General features: G+C 42.1%; 1 protein-coding gene across 1 annotated transcript in view; it reads left to right on the plus strand.

Moving 5' to 3' along the window:
* Positions 1-14,499, plus strand: part of Kcnq3 (potassium voltage-gated channel subfamily Q member 3) — a 266,543-nt gene that overhangs the window by 242,863 nt on the left and 9,181 nt on the right. The window contains exons 10-14 of the mRNA XM_041671782.1: positions 4,559-4,761; positions 5,667-5,769; positions 8,174-8,305; positions 10,355-10,453; positions 13,037-13,121. Coding sequence (XP_041527716.1) covers positions 4,559-4,761; positions 5,667-5,769; positions 8,174-8,305; positions 10,355-10,453; positions 13,037-13,121 — 622 coding nt within the window. The remainder of the gene's footprint in view (positions 1-4,558; positions 4,762-5,666; positions 5,770-8,173; positions 8,306-10,354; positions 10,454-13,036; positions 13,122-14,499) is intronic.

Here is a 14,499-nt window from a genome sequence, read left to right on the forward strand (position 1 = left end):
GAACTGAAATTTACTGTAGTTCAAGAGGCTATAAGTCTGACCTCAAGATGTCACCCGGACCATGCTCCCTCCAGAGACTTTTGAGCATGGTTCTTCTCTTCCTAGTTTCTCGTGGTCACTGGCAATTCTTAGTTTTCCAGCATTCTAATCCATGCCTCTACCTTCTCACAGAATTATTTTCTGAGTATATCTGTGCCAAATCTTCATTTTATTTTTATTATAAAGATACTACTCACTGGAATAAGTATCTGCCCTATTCCAGAATAACTTAAACATGGTTACATCTGTAAAAATCACACTCCTAGGCATAGTTTAGGTCTTGGACTTATTTGGAGAGAGAGACAATTCAGACTTCTATTGTTGCAATCATATGGACAAAATTCTTTTCCTCTACTCAGATAGAAACTGGCCAGTGGTGGAGAAGCTCTATGTTAGTCTTTGATGTCTCTTGTTTCCCTGAGTATTTGGTGTGTGACATCAATGAGTGTTGAACAATAGGCAGATGAGAGTAGCAGTGTGTGGAACCCTCTGATACTGAAGATTCATGAGGCTTCTGGTATTGGGACCATTGGGTCCTACAAGTGTCACCACTCCTGTGTGATCCTATGAAGTCAGTATTCTCCATCCCTTTATTATAGTGGCTGTTGAAGCTTCCAGGAAGGGCTAGCTATGGGGATTCTTCCGGGTTGACAGCAACCAGTGTTACATATCTCTGCCCGAGAGGTGTCTGTTTGAAATCTTTGATCCTCACGATTCACCTGTTCTCTGGAACCCTGTAGGTGACCAGGACTGGCAGTTTTCCGTCTCTGCCTCCTCCCTGCTTTACTCTTCGTCAGTTCTCAGCTCTCTACTCTCTCTCACCATCCGCTACCCCAGCAGCTTTTCCTTCACACTGACGCTCTCAGACTCATCTGTGTCTTCTTCAGCTGGGAGAAGTCTCCTCCCTGTCTTGCTGCTTTCCTAGCCTGTGCTGCTCTGGCCGTGCTCTTCCTGCTGTCTGTGCCATCACTACCTCACTGCTATCTCTGCTGTGTTCTTTGTGTTACCAGCTCAGCCCACAGCGAGAAGCCCTTCCTTCATTGGACCAAATGTGACAACAACAGACGGGTCAGTCCTTAGAGACGTCCTCCTGGTGACTTGCTCAGGAAGCTGGAACAGCTGGCTTATATAGCCTGGAAGTCCATTCTTGGAATAGCCACAGTCAGTAGTATTAGCCCAATCACCGCCTTGCCTTGTCAGCACCTCTGTGAGGCATGGCCTATAATATAAACTAGTTTAAACAGCCCTGGATGACCCTGAGCGTTGTCATGTAGTTTTTAAGTTCATGGGCAGTAAAAGATGTATGGCCATGGTATGGGGGTGTTTGGGCTGGCTGCGTAACTGACAGTCTTTTTGCTCCAGACAGCTAAGGGAGCTAGAGATGATAGACTCACTGCTAATTAGAGAATTGGGTTGCCCCATCTCCCAAAGTCTGCTTTTATGAGGGAAAATGAGTATCAGAATGAGTGCTGATAATCAGAACTTATATAATTTACCATTAGCACTAAGAGTAATTTTAGCAGAACTGAATATGCTTTAATAGTATCCCACACTGACTTGGTGCCCTAGAGAGATGTGGGCCCATGTTTTCCATCTCACTACAGATAAGAGTAATGGTAATTTAGAAGTAAGAAGAGATGGAGGTTCTCCAGGTAGACATCAGAGCTCATCAAAGATCTGAATACCAGATAGTTGTGTGACACTGAGCATGACAAGAGTTCCCTGGATTTTACGATCAGATGTTGGAATCCAGGACTTGTATCTGCCAAGAGACAACTTTGATTTTACATTTCCATCCCCACTTGATCTGTTTCCAGTTTTTCAAATCCAGGCGTGGAGATTATTTGTCTGCACATATTCAGGGACTCTTGCTTTCCAAGGAAATGGCGGTCAGCAGTTTCTCCACTCTCCTCCAAGAACAGGGCTTGGATTATGTATGCACCGGGGGTCCATGTGCAGAAGGGCAGAGATGAGTGTTGAGTTTCAGTTACCAGCTTTGCTTTGCATTTCATTATCCTGTGGGGTCTTGGCTTTCAGGCAACCCAATTAAGAAGTAAGCTGAGCATCCTCTTTGCTGGAGGAAGAATTCTGTAAGCCTCTTAGGTGCGGGGGCTGAGACTTCTGTGCCAGTGTATCTGGATTCCTGAGACAGTCTAAAGTGTCATCCGTGACCAGTGGGCTGTTAAATGACTGTGGCCAAAGCAATTCAGACTCTCAGGAAAAGCAGTGAAGCATCTGGCTTCCAAGAAAATGAATCCTAAATCTCAGAACTGCTAGCGGAAAAGGATCTTCTTCTTATCCTTCTGGTGATCAGAGGTTGTGATGAAATTTCAGGTCAGGACAAAGTGGCTGTCATTAATTTTGTCCTCACTTAGTTGATATAAGTTTAAGATCTCCACATTTTAGATTTTACCAAGGCAGAGTGAGCTCGGAGACAAGCATTAAGTAAATACAAAATGCTATATAAATAAATCCCCTAAGCTCATCTCGCTTCATATATATTTTTACACTAAAACACAAAACCCTGCCTTTATGCCCCAGGGAATTACATTGATCTTTTCCACACATGTCATCAGCCTTCTAATGCATCTATGGGAAGAGGATTATTTTCCAATATAGCGATGACAGCCAGCGCTTAGTGGAGGCTTCCTGTATCATAGATGGGGATAAGTACTTTCCATGCATTATCACATTTAACATATAATAAGCCCTGTGAATGCAAATAGAAGGCCTTGCTCATAAGGAATCTGGCAACCAGAAAAAATGCAGTTATGTGTCCTAGGTCAGTCACATGGGTTATCAAGTTGTATCCACCCAGCCTCGTTTTTACCTGAAGTTCATGTCTGAGGTATGCTAGCTATCCAGAAGTGCCAAGTAGGCTGTTTCTACTTTATGACTTTGTAGAAAAAAACTGATATGGAAATGCACAGTCTTCATAAAATGTGTTAAACATCAGACAGAGGAAACCACATGTCTTTGGGGGATCAGAGCGCTGAATTTTCACCAAGGCATGTTTAGCTAGAGTTTAAACGGCATGTAATAATGAGGTTGACTGACCTGGCAAAAACGGGCACTGGCAAACAAGAAAAGCTTGTTGTGCATCCTGGGGAGTGGAATGCAGAGCAGAATACATAGGCTACAAATGGTCAGGTGGCTCAGAAGCCAAAGGCATGTGCCAACAAGCCTGGTGCCTTGCATTTGACCTCCAGGACCTACGCTGTAGAAGGAAAGAGCTAATGCCTTCAAATGGTCCTCTGACCTCTACATGTGCACAGTGACACACATGGTTGCATACACACAGCATAAATAAACCCAAAATGTTTAATGTAATGTATAGTTAGAGAAGAAACATTGTACTGAAACAGTAATTATGAAATCGAGTGTTAAAATGAAGTCAAGCAAGAGCTTCTCTTTAGTGAACCTTACGGTCTTCATACCTGGTTTCAGATTAAACGCGCTCACAGTATTGGATCAGGGATAAGTTTGTTACATTAATGATGGAAAGTGATGCTAAATTTTGATTGGAAGTTAGTGGTTTAAAAGTGTACTTTTCCCACCAAGGCTCATGAACCCCCTAGGTTCTATCAGAGGAATCTGCTTGTGGAATGCAGGTTAAGGGTCCCTGCTTTGTGTAATTTATGTCATTCATTTATGTTTGATTCATTTATGTGGGATGAGAATTTGCCTGTGCCCATCACTATAAAGAGAAAAGGGAAGTTATTAATATAGAGAAGAGCATGAAGAAAGAAGAAATTTTGTTGTATGTGACTATACATTATTACCTCAGTCTTGTCCATGGAAGGTCCATTCCAAGCAACTGCAGATAATATTGAATCCTATTGATGTTGTGTCTTTTTCTTATACATGCATACTAAGATGAGATTTAATCAATTAGGTATTGTAAAAACTAATAAAGATAACCAGTAAACAATTATGAAAACATGTGAGTGAGTGTGCCCCCTGCTCTCACTTTACACCCCCACCCAACTATAGTGTAATTTTGAGTGGTTGTCTGCAGGTCCTTGAAGTTGTTTTGGTAAAGGATACTACTATGTATCATGCCCTGGGTTTAGGTTCCAGATAAGCATAGATGGAAATCCGAGGACATTGGAAATGTTCTCACAATGTAATCAGCTGTAAAAACTCTGAGCTAAAATTAAGATTTGAGTCCCTGGCCCCATTAAATTACTATCTGCTGTATCCAGTTAGCTCCCTACATGCAAAGTTCCCAAGCACCTTCAGGTTGACTCCCTAGACTCACAATTCCCATGCACGCTCAGGTTGGCTCCCTAGGTGCACAGTTCCCATGCACCCTCAGATTGGCTCCCTAGGCGCACAGTTCCCATGCACCCTCAGGTTGGCTCCCTAGGTGCACAGAACCCTGCACCCTCAGGTTGGCTCCCTAGGCACACAGTTCCCCTGTATCCTCAGAAGGGAATGTGAGTCTTTGTGGAGGGGTGGGAAGTTACAAGAACCTGCACTGAAGGAGGAAAATTGTTCACTTTTGCTTATTTTGTAGCCAAAAGCTGGGTCTCTTGGATCGGGTTCGCCTTTCTAATCCTCGTGGTAGCAATACTAAAGGAAAGCTATTTACCCCTCTGAATGTAGATGCCATAGAAGAAAGCCCTTCTAAAGAACCAAAACCCGTGGGCTTAAACAATAAAGAGCGTTTCCGCACCGCCTTCCGCATGAAAGCCTACGCTTTCTGGCAGAGTTCTGAAGGTAACATCCTTCTCTCTCTCTCTCTCACCCCCTCTTCCGTCTCCTTCCTCACCTTCCCTCCATTGAAGATCTCCCGCAACCACAAAGCAATCTCTCCCATCCCACCCTCAACCAACTTCTTGTCTCACTTTGTGTGTGTCCCGTGGGCTGAACGCATCAGTGACATAGTACATGACTCCTAAGTGAGGAAGCTTTTCAGTGGGTTAGGCTATTGTCACCTCTGCGCTTCAGTGAAAACCTTTCCAAGGAGTCTTAGGATCCACACTTGAAAGGGAAACCATGATGAGGGCAACTGGAAAGATGCAGAGAAGCAGGTACAGCCATCTGGAAAGATGCACACCACCACCTCCAGGGATGGAGAAGAAAGTCAGAAGCAATGCTCTGTGTGTCAGGTACTATAGGAACGATGGCCTCAAGCACCTCTCTCACTTAGCAGAAGAGGAGACAAAGAGGAAAATATTCTTCTAGGTGTTTGAATCCACCAAGCCCTTGACACTCATCATATTGTTCCTGCCTCTCTGACACCTCCAAGTTTCAAAAAGGTGAGAAAGTGACCTTCCAAGGTCACAAGCAGTGTTACTGACAGGGCAAGAATTTTAACTCAGGTGTGTCTGAGTCTGAGGACCAGACCTGTGTTTTTGGCTGCTCATGTGCTCACCCACACCTGCAGAGCCCACCAGAATTGCTTTCTGGCCTTCTCCTCCAAGCTGGTTCTGACCTAGTCATAGCTCTGACTCAAACTTCTGTACCTCAAAGTGGGAATGCTAAGGAAGGATAAATGGGGTCACAGTTGGGGTCCACAATGTGGGGTGACTAATATACATACTGGAGATTCTGGTTCCATGGTTGTCTTTCATATTTTCTATTTATGACCGATGAAATTAACATCTATGTCTCCCTCACAGATGCTGGGACAGGCGATCCCATGGCAGAAGACAGGGGCTATGGGAATGACTTCCTTATTGAAGACATGATCCCCACCCTGAAGGCCGCCATCCGAGCTGTCAGGTAATGGCACCTCTCCCCAGCTACATACATTCTCAGGCACCGACTTCATGCCCATGGGACACAGTTGGTCAAGTGCCCTTGGGCCTTGAGAAGGAGACAGGGGCCTCTTCCTGGTCACCGTAAGCTGGGTCCCATGGCTACTTCATCCTCTGTGGAGAACACTACCTTGAATACAATGATTCTTCCTGAAACAGTTGACCACCTGACAACGCATCCATCCAGGACACATCTTTCTGGCTTTAACCAGCATTTACTATGAGGGGTGTCAGGATGGAAGATGTAAAGACATGGTGCTTTCCCTCAACATTCACCCAAGTCATTCAGTATAGTTCTTCTTCTGCCTGTACCTATCCATCTGTTCTTTTTAATCAACATTTTAATATGATAATAAACTATAGATATTTTGTATGATTATGCGACCATAATTTGCTCTAGTTTTTTTTTTTTCAAAATCCTTCAGGAAAGTCAAGAGAGTACATTGCTTCTTAAGGAAAATATAGCAAGATATATGTGTATTCTCACTTTAATGAGTGGTAGAAATGAGTTAGCATCTTTTCAGCAAGATCTTTCTATTCAATAGGCCAGGGAGCAGAATAGTTTTGTGGACTCCAACAAAGGCTTTGGTGTGGCTCCTCACATTTCCATATAAGACAGAAAGGCAGTTAGGTAGATGCATCTGTTACATTTGTTGCTGAGTGATCAATTCCACACTCCCCCCCCTCAAAAAAAGCCCAGTTGATCAAACCAATCCAGAGGGTGCTCTGCTGAGATACTATTGCTCCCATCTCTGCACAACCAAATTTATACCATCTTTCAGATGTCTTAATTCAAGAGATGGTAACTCTTTTTTAATATATAATGCCAGTATGATCGGTTTTGTGATCCTTTGTCCTTCATCTCAAGAATTCAGTGTTGCCATCTTAGCATATAAAACCACACATGTCTTAAGTGAGGGAGCATCAACTGGGTTCCATTAGAACATGCTGGTCAAGCACAGGCAATAGGCAGATCTGACCTCCGAGCCACCACCATTCGGTGGCTCTGCTTCAAGTGGAGCTAAGTAAAGGGCAAGTTTAAATTCTGTGTTGTGATGAGGAAACTAGTCTATATGCCCAATTTTTTAGAAGCTGTGGCTGTGGTTTAAAATAAAATGTACTTGAACTATGCCACTCAAGAGACATATGCCAATGGGGACTGGAAGAGCCTGGCATAGGCAGGACCTCCTGAAACTACTAGTGACTGTAAGCTTAGATTGGCACTATGCACAGAAGGCTGGAGTCCTCGGAGGACAGCAGCCTTTAAGAGTGTTATTCTTGACTTGCAGGGAGAAGTATATGAAGGAATCTCCATGTTATAATGAACTTGTACAGACTCACAGAACAGAACCTTTCTAAGGAGCCCAAAGCAAAAGAATTAGAAACCATTGTTCTGGTTTGACCTGGTTTGTTCATTGGTCTGTTTGGGGATTTGGAGACTGAGTTTCATGTAGTCCTGGCTAACCTCAAGTTTACTGTGTAGTCAAGGATGGTCTTGAAGTCCTGATCCTTCTGTCTCTAGCCTTAAGTGCTGGGATCACAGACATATAATGCAATGCCTAGCTACTATTATGACTTGTGAGTAGAATGTCCAGGCATTTTTAGACATGGTCCCCTGCAAGTGGTACAATTTTGGAAGATTGGCATCGGCTTAGCTAGGCAAAAGTTCCGACTATGGTTTAGGGGTGGCCCTTGAAGAAGTTATATCTCCATCCCTGCTCTGTCTTGAGCTCTCTGTTTTCTGATCTGTGATGTGACCCAGCCACCTTAGGCTCTGGATGGTACCAATTAGATCAGTTTTCTCCTCCACAACTTCCCCACCAAACATTCACAGAAAACTATGAGTGAAAACCAGTCCTTCCTAGGTTGTTTCTGCCACAGTGAAAGTGAGAAGTTTGACAAGCAGTTATTGAGGAGGACAAGCATTAGCCATCCTCAGTTAAAAAGCAGTGTGGCAGTGACAGCAACCAAGAGCCTTATTGACACAGAAGCCTGGCCCTGATCCAGGTCTGGCATCCTGACCTATGAGACATGGCGTTCTCAGAGCCATGGTTGCTCCTCTGCAGATTGATTAAAAGACTGATCATAAGGAGTGATACTTAGTATCTCTTATGCAATGAATGTTCAGCAACTGTTCAAAAGATGTTAGTACTTCCATTTTGTAATTGCTCAAATGATTGAAGAAGTGGCATTAGCCAGCCTAATTGACACAAAGGGACAGAACCAGAGCCGAAGGCCAGCACTCTGCCATGCAGCAGCGTTCCCTTCCTTCTTTTCTCCCACTGCCTCTGGTGGTTGCTAGATGTGTATTCTGGTTTCCCTCGCTGTCTTCCCGCTCTGAAAAAAAATGCCTCTCTTTTGCCTTACAGAATTCTCCAATTCCGCCTATATAAAAAAAAGTTCAAGGAGACTTTGAGGCCTTATGATGTAAAAGATGTGATTGAGCAGTATTCCGCAGGGCATCTTGACATGCTTTCCAGGATAAAGTACCTTCAGACGAGGTAACACATTCGAATGGAAGGGCCTGTGCTCACTCAGCTGCTCAGGAATCCATGTCAGATGACCGTAGAGTTTTAAGAGACAGGCATTCAGAAATAATCCAAAATACAGCAGAGAAACTTGAAGAATGGAAGTGCCCACTGAGCATTGTGGGTGTATGGGCCAATAAATTTTACTCTCAGACTAAGGCTTGGCAAGGTATAGAGAATAATGAGACCATGGTGACCAGGGGCTTCTGTCCCTTCCAAAGGAGATGATTGTTACTATGTTTTATTTAGTCCTGCTTTTCAAAGATGCAGAGAAGCCCTGAGGCATTGGCATGTCCAGTATCAACTCCCTGATGGGCTTCATGGAGAAAAGAAGATGTTCACCTGTCCAACTAGTTCCTGACTATGGTGCTTTGGATAACCATAAAACTCAGATCATCTAGACGGTTCAGCTAATTTATTCTAAGTATAAAGTTTCAACCACGTGTTAAAATTTTAAGTGTTATGCATAATAGTGAAAATACAGAAAAAATGGAACCATTTACAGAGACTTTTTAAAAATAATACCATACTTTTATTGAATTCCTAGGTACTTTACACATATATAAATATATAGGAGCCATTACGATCCTATAAGGTACTTATCACATAACAGGTGCCCTAATAATGATGGGGAAACCAAAGCTGGTAGGGCAGAAGACTAAGCCAAAACTGTCCATTCGAGAAATTGAAAGCACAGCATCAATATATGTATGTCAACGATGCATCATCACAAGACTGGACCCAGCAATCATATGAACCAATGTGCTGTGTCTGTATATATGTGGGGTTAACACAAAAGTGGACACATGTTAGCTCAGAAATACACATGGCATACATGATGTCATTCCATCATATGAGAGACCTGAAAAGAAACTGACACAATTCAAGGTGACTTGGGCTTCCTCTTCCTCATCCAATTAATGTCCCCTTATTAGAGTGTCCTCCTGACTTAGTTACAGCACTGTACCAATGAGGCTGTTACAGTATACATAGACTTGCACGTATGTTTATTCATGACTTTCTTTGCCTTTCACAGAGTAGTAGATACCAAATTGGGGTTCAATGCCTGCTTCAATACACCAAATGTATGATGTTTAAACAAGTTTTCATCCCCCCATGCTATCATGTATGGCTGTCTGAGAGACAGAGGAAGACAGTATGCTGCCAACAAAAGCCAAAACTCCAAAAATATCAGTCAGTTTTAGTGTTTACAGAATGTATAGCTGTAAACATGCACTGTCATGATTTTTGATAGTTATCAAAAAACGTGTTCATGGAGATTATGGTTAGAGGTTGTCTGCCAAGATAATGAATTACATAATCCCCACCATGTATATACTTCAGTAGGTCCAGCAGAAAGGAGGACTGACTTCATATGATGTGTCTGTATGTCTGTTGGAAATGCAGCTGAGTTACCAGAGGAAAATGTAGCCCAAGACTATTCCTGAATGTATCTTAGTGGTCATCCTGATAATCTCACCTCTGTCCCTGCCCCCCATCACGATGAACAACATCTTTCTGTTGAACTGAGTGTTGAACAGAAATGGTAGCAGGGTGCTGGAGCTAGGGATAAACCATCCTTCCTTGCATAGCATCAGAAGTCTGTGCGGCTGAAAATGGAGCCTGGAGTCTGACAGTTAAACCTCTCTAATTAGGTAGTTTGGGGATGAATATAAGAACTGGAAGATTAGATAGGCTTACAGGATATGTGTGGCATTTGCTGTGAGAAATAAGACAGAGCCCTTATCCCAACTCTGTAGATGGTCTCCCTCTTCTCTCCCAGGGATGAAAAAATGCTCTTGCACCCCAGAGGGAAGAAAACATTGCACCCCAGACTTCTGGCAATTTCTCTCCTTCTGTTCTCACTCTGTCTCATCCTCTAGTGTTCCTCCCTTTCTTACACATTCCAAACCCACATTTGAATTAAGAAATGTAAGAATTTATGTTCTCACAACAACAAAGCTTTGTGTCATCTAATCCCTCCTTGTTTTGTTTCTTTTCTTCTTCTTCTTCTTCTTTCAGAATAGATATGATTTTCACCCCTGGACCTCCATCCACTCCAAAACATAAGAAGTCTCAGAAAGGCTCAGCATTTACCTACCCATCCCAGCAGTCTCCAAGGTGGGGCATGTGGTTTCGAACTGATGAACTGTTGAGCACAAGGCCTGTACAGTATATCCATCCCCCAGTCCCAGCCTGGGTCTTTTACATGGGTATAGTTTCATTCCCTCCAATGAAATAAACAGAGAATTGAAAGGCTGATTCAAGTTGTCACCATTTGAAAATCCTCTGGGCAGATAACTTCTTGTCCCTATTCCAAGAACACATAAATGATACTTATTTTTATGGTTTTTAGGATAGGAAATAACCAGTTTTCTGGTTATAAAGCAAGAAGAAATCCATGAGTTTTGTTGAAATAGAGAACATATCTGCTGTTAGCGGAGCATATGCATTCTTTGTCAGCTCATTTGTCTTCTCCTGTACAGGGAGTGCCCTGAGGGTCAACTGATACCCCTTTCAAGAGTGAGAAAAGGCATTCAGATGCCAGGGCCTCTAACAGCACTGTAAATCATGAAATTCTCACTCCAAAATGTGTTTTAAAATTTTGAGCAAGTGTTGTCCTTTGTAAAGTTCATTGTTTGCATTTGCACCTTCCCCCCCCCCCCCAAAACATCTTTAATGCAAACAAGACAAGTGAGTGAAGAACGATTGTGAACTTCTTAGAAGGAAGCTTGTTGGGGTGAAAGAAGGCATCTTCAGCCTTGGGCTTGGCATGAAAATAGTGGGTCCCAAGGCTGCTGATTCTTCTAGTGAGAATAACTGTTCCAATGTTCTGTTGTAGCTAATGTTAACAAAGAGTCCTGATTTCATATCATCCATTTTTAAATAAATATCTTGTAGAGAATTCTACTCTTATAAATTTCTATTTATTTTATTTTAATTGATTAGTTAATTAATTTGGAGGCTTTAGAGGTATTGGTTTGATTTTTATTTTTGGGACAGTGTCTCACCACATAGCATAAACTGGCCTCAAACTATGTAGCCCATACTGGTTTTAAACCCATGCCAGTCTTTCTTCTTTGGGATTGCAGGCATGCAAAACTACAACCAACTAACAATTTCCTCATTTTCGAGATGGTGTTTGAGGATGTTTTAAGAATTTTTCAGAGTCCAGCACGATAGTTCACACCTGCAGTCCTGGCTCTTGAAAAATGGACACAGGAAAGGTCTTGAGTTTGAGAGTACCCTGAGGTAGAGAAGAGATCCTACCTCAAAACAAACAAAATTAATATTTATGTGGCCCATTTCCTATGAATTCTCACATGTAATGTTCTAGCAGACCTCCAAGGTGGGTTCTTTATATCACTCAGATCATATATAATAAGAGCAATGTTGGAAGAAGGAGACCACTTGTTTCCAAGCTGCCCAACTGCTTAGACCTGAAAATAATCACACAGGAACCGTATTAATTAAATCACTGTTTGGCCCATTAGCTCTAGCTTCCTATTTGCTAACTCTTACATCTTAATTTAACCCATCTCTATTAATCTGTGCATCACCACAAGGTCGTGGCCTACCAGCAAAATTTCAGTGTATCTGTCATCTGTCTCCAGCAGCGTCTCTATGGCTTCTCTCTGACTTTGCCTTCTTCCACCCAGCATTTAGTTTAGTTTCCGCGCCTAGCTAGATTCTGCCCTGTTATAGACCCAAAGCAGTTTCTTTATTCATTAATGATAATCACAGCATACAGAGGGAAATCCCACATCATAATGACACTAAGAGATATTAATTCCTGAAGTCATAAAACTAGTAAGAGAAAGTGTCTGGTTTTGACAGAAAACTGTAACTATGAGAAACTTGTCTCATGAGAATTTGTAATTTAAGCAAACATTTGCCCAGAAAATAGGTGAAAGGACATTCAAAATTTTCCCATGCTCACTAATGAATTTTAAAGCATCAAATTGAATGTACCTATGCAGGACAAATAAAACACAGTGGGCTGGATGTAGCAAGAGACCACTAATTTTTGAAATTTGCTTCAGTTGAAGACTGTTCAGATGAAGAAATAACTTAGCAGAGACAACAGCACAGGAGAGAGAAAAAAATCAGCTGTCAAGAGAAAGTCCAACTCGAATGGATTTTAGCAACAGCAAGTGTCTCTGAAACATCCTATCTCCACATGGTATAAACATAATGGAATGAACTAGAATTTATGCAGTTCATTATTGTACATAAAGAGAAAATACAACCTTTCCCTGGTTCCTGCCATCATCATTCCAGCAATGTTTTCCAGATTCAGCTGGTGTTTGCCATTCTAAACGAAATGGACCAGATGAAATGTGTGTTCATACTCCACATAATTTCAGAGATGAGACAATTGTTCCTTCAATCCCACAGGGTAAAAGCTCTGAGACTGAAAGGTAAAGGAATTTAATTTAAAGGAATAAACACTCTAGGCATTGTTAGATACTTGATAAACCTCAACACAGCAAAGCCTCCTTCCACTACTTCCTGTTTGTTTTCATATCGTCCTGCAGTGAAGGCAAGCATGCCATCCACAGTCCTGACTAAGTGTGTCAAAATAACCCCCTTTGTCAGCATGTGTGAGAACCATGGTCCCATGTGTATGGTCTCCCAACTTAGAATGACTTTGCACAGTGAAAACGGATGCAACAATCTTATGGAATTGTGTTTTTCCCTTAGGAATGAACCATATGTAGCCAGGGCAGCCACATCAGAAACTGAAGACCAAAGCATGATGGGGAAGTTTGTAAAAGTTGAAAGACAGGTAAGCCTCACCAAAATGATAATATGTAAACTTCTTTTCTTTTTTTTAGATTTATTTATTATTATTTTATGTGTTTTGCCTGCACATATGTATATGCGTCATGTGCATGACTGATTCTTGCAGAGGTCCCTGGAACTGGAGTTGTAGATCTTATGAGCTACCCTGTGGATCCTGGGAACTGAACCCAGGTCATACATAAAAACAACACTTGTTCTTAATTGCTGAGCCATCCTTTCAGCTCCATATAACTTATTTTCAGATTCCATTTTATTCATATGGAGATCAGGCATAAGAAATATCACCTACCACTATAAAAAATATGGAAATTAATCCCCTAGTTTTGCTTTTACTGGCTGGATGATCACCTGCAAGTTAATTGCCGTTTTGAACCTCAGGTTTGCTTGTCTGTCAAACGGAATTAAATAGATCCTAAAGTTGTTGTGAGGACTAAATGAGTTGACCCATGGGAATTACTTAGAATGTTAGCTGTGTGCAGTGAATAGACAACAGCTGGTCACCGCTGTCCACTTCATGCTTCATGGTCGCCCCTTAACAGATGTTAGCTCTCTGCCCATGGTTTCATGTTCCTTTCTGTTCTCTTTTGCTCTAATCCCAATATATGGGTAACCTTCATTAGGTGGCCTAGCATGGGGCCAAGTTATGGGAAGGGCCATTTGGAGTACCAAGAGAGGCTCACTCGCTGTAGTTCAGTAGATAAATGACTCTATCATTTCTCTCCAGACTCATATCAACCCTTTTATCCACCCCCTAAGACTAGATCCATGAAGGGGAAATGGAAGGAGATCTCAATGATTGGTCTCTTGCTTCTTATTTTTTAGTTTTAAAATATAATCCTCGTTCTCACATGTACTGGCTCTATGACCTTTCACAAGTTGTCATCTCTCTGGTCACTGTTTCATCACCTGTGAAGCAGACATTACAACAGCCTTCACATTGTAAGGTTGTGATAATAAAGTAAGTCAGTAAAGTTCATAAAATAAAGTTGCATAGCTGCTGCCAAAGTGTCCCTTAAAGCTATGGCTTAGATGAACCTTATCTGTGACCTGTCCCAACTCTCACAACCTCATCTTTCCAGTGAGGTTATTTCCTTCCTTGATTTGGTGAACTGTGAGCTATCTGAGGGGAAATATCACATGCAACAATGCACACCCTTGTGTATATGCACCAATGTTAATCATCATGGAAGAAACATCTCTATTATGCATAGATGCACGCACACTTGTATATTCGTGCTGACAAACATTCAAACTTAGGAATGCCATAACCAAAGCAGAAGCAGCTTCCATCATTGCCTGCAGGATCCTATTGGGTCTCTAGGTCTGTAAAACTCCATTAATGCCGACACTGGCCTCCAGAA

Source organism: Microtus oregoni, unplaced genomic scaffold (assembly GCF_018167655.1).
Source record: "Microtus oregoni isolate MIOR12 unplaced genomic scaffold, Mior012 000022F_ref0000154, whole genome shotgun sequence".
NCBI lineage: Eukaryota > Metazoa > Chordata > Mammalia > Rodentia > Cricetidae > Microtus > Microtus oregoni.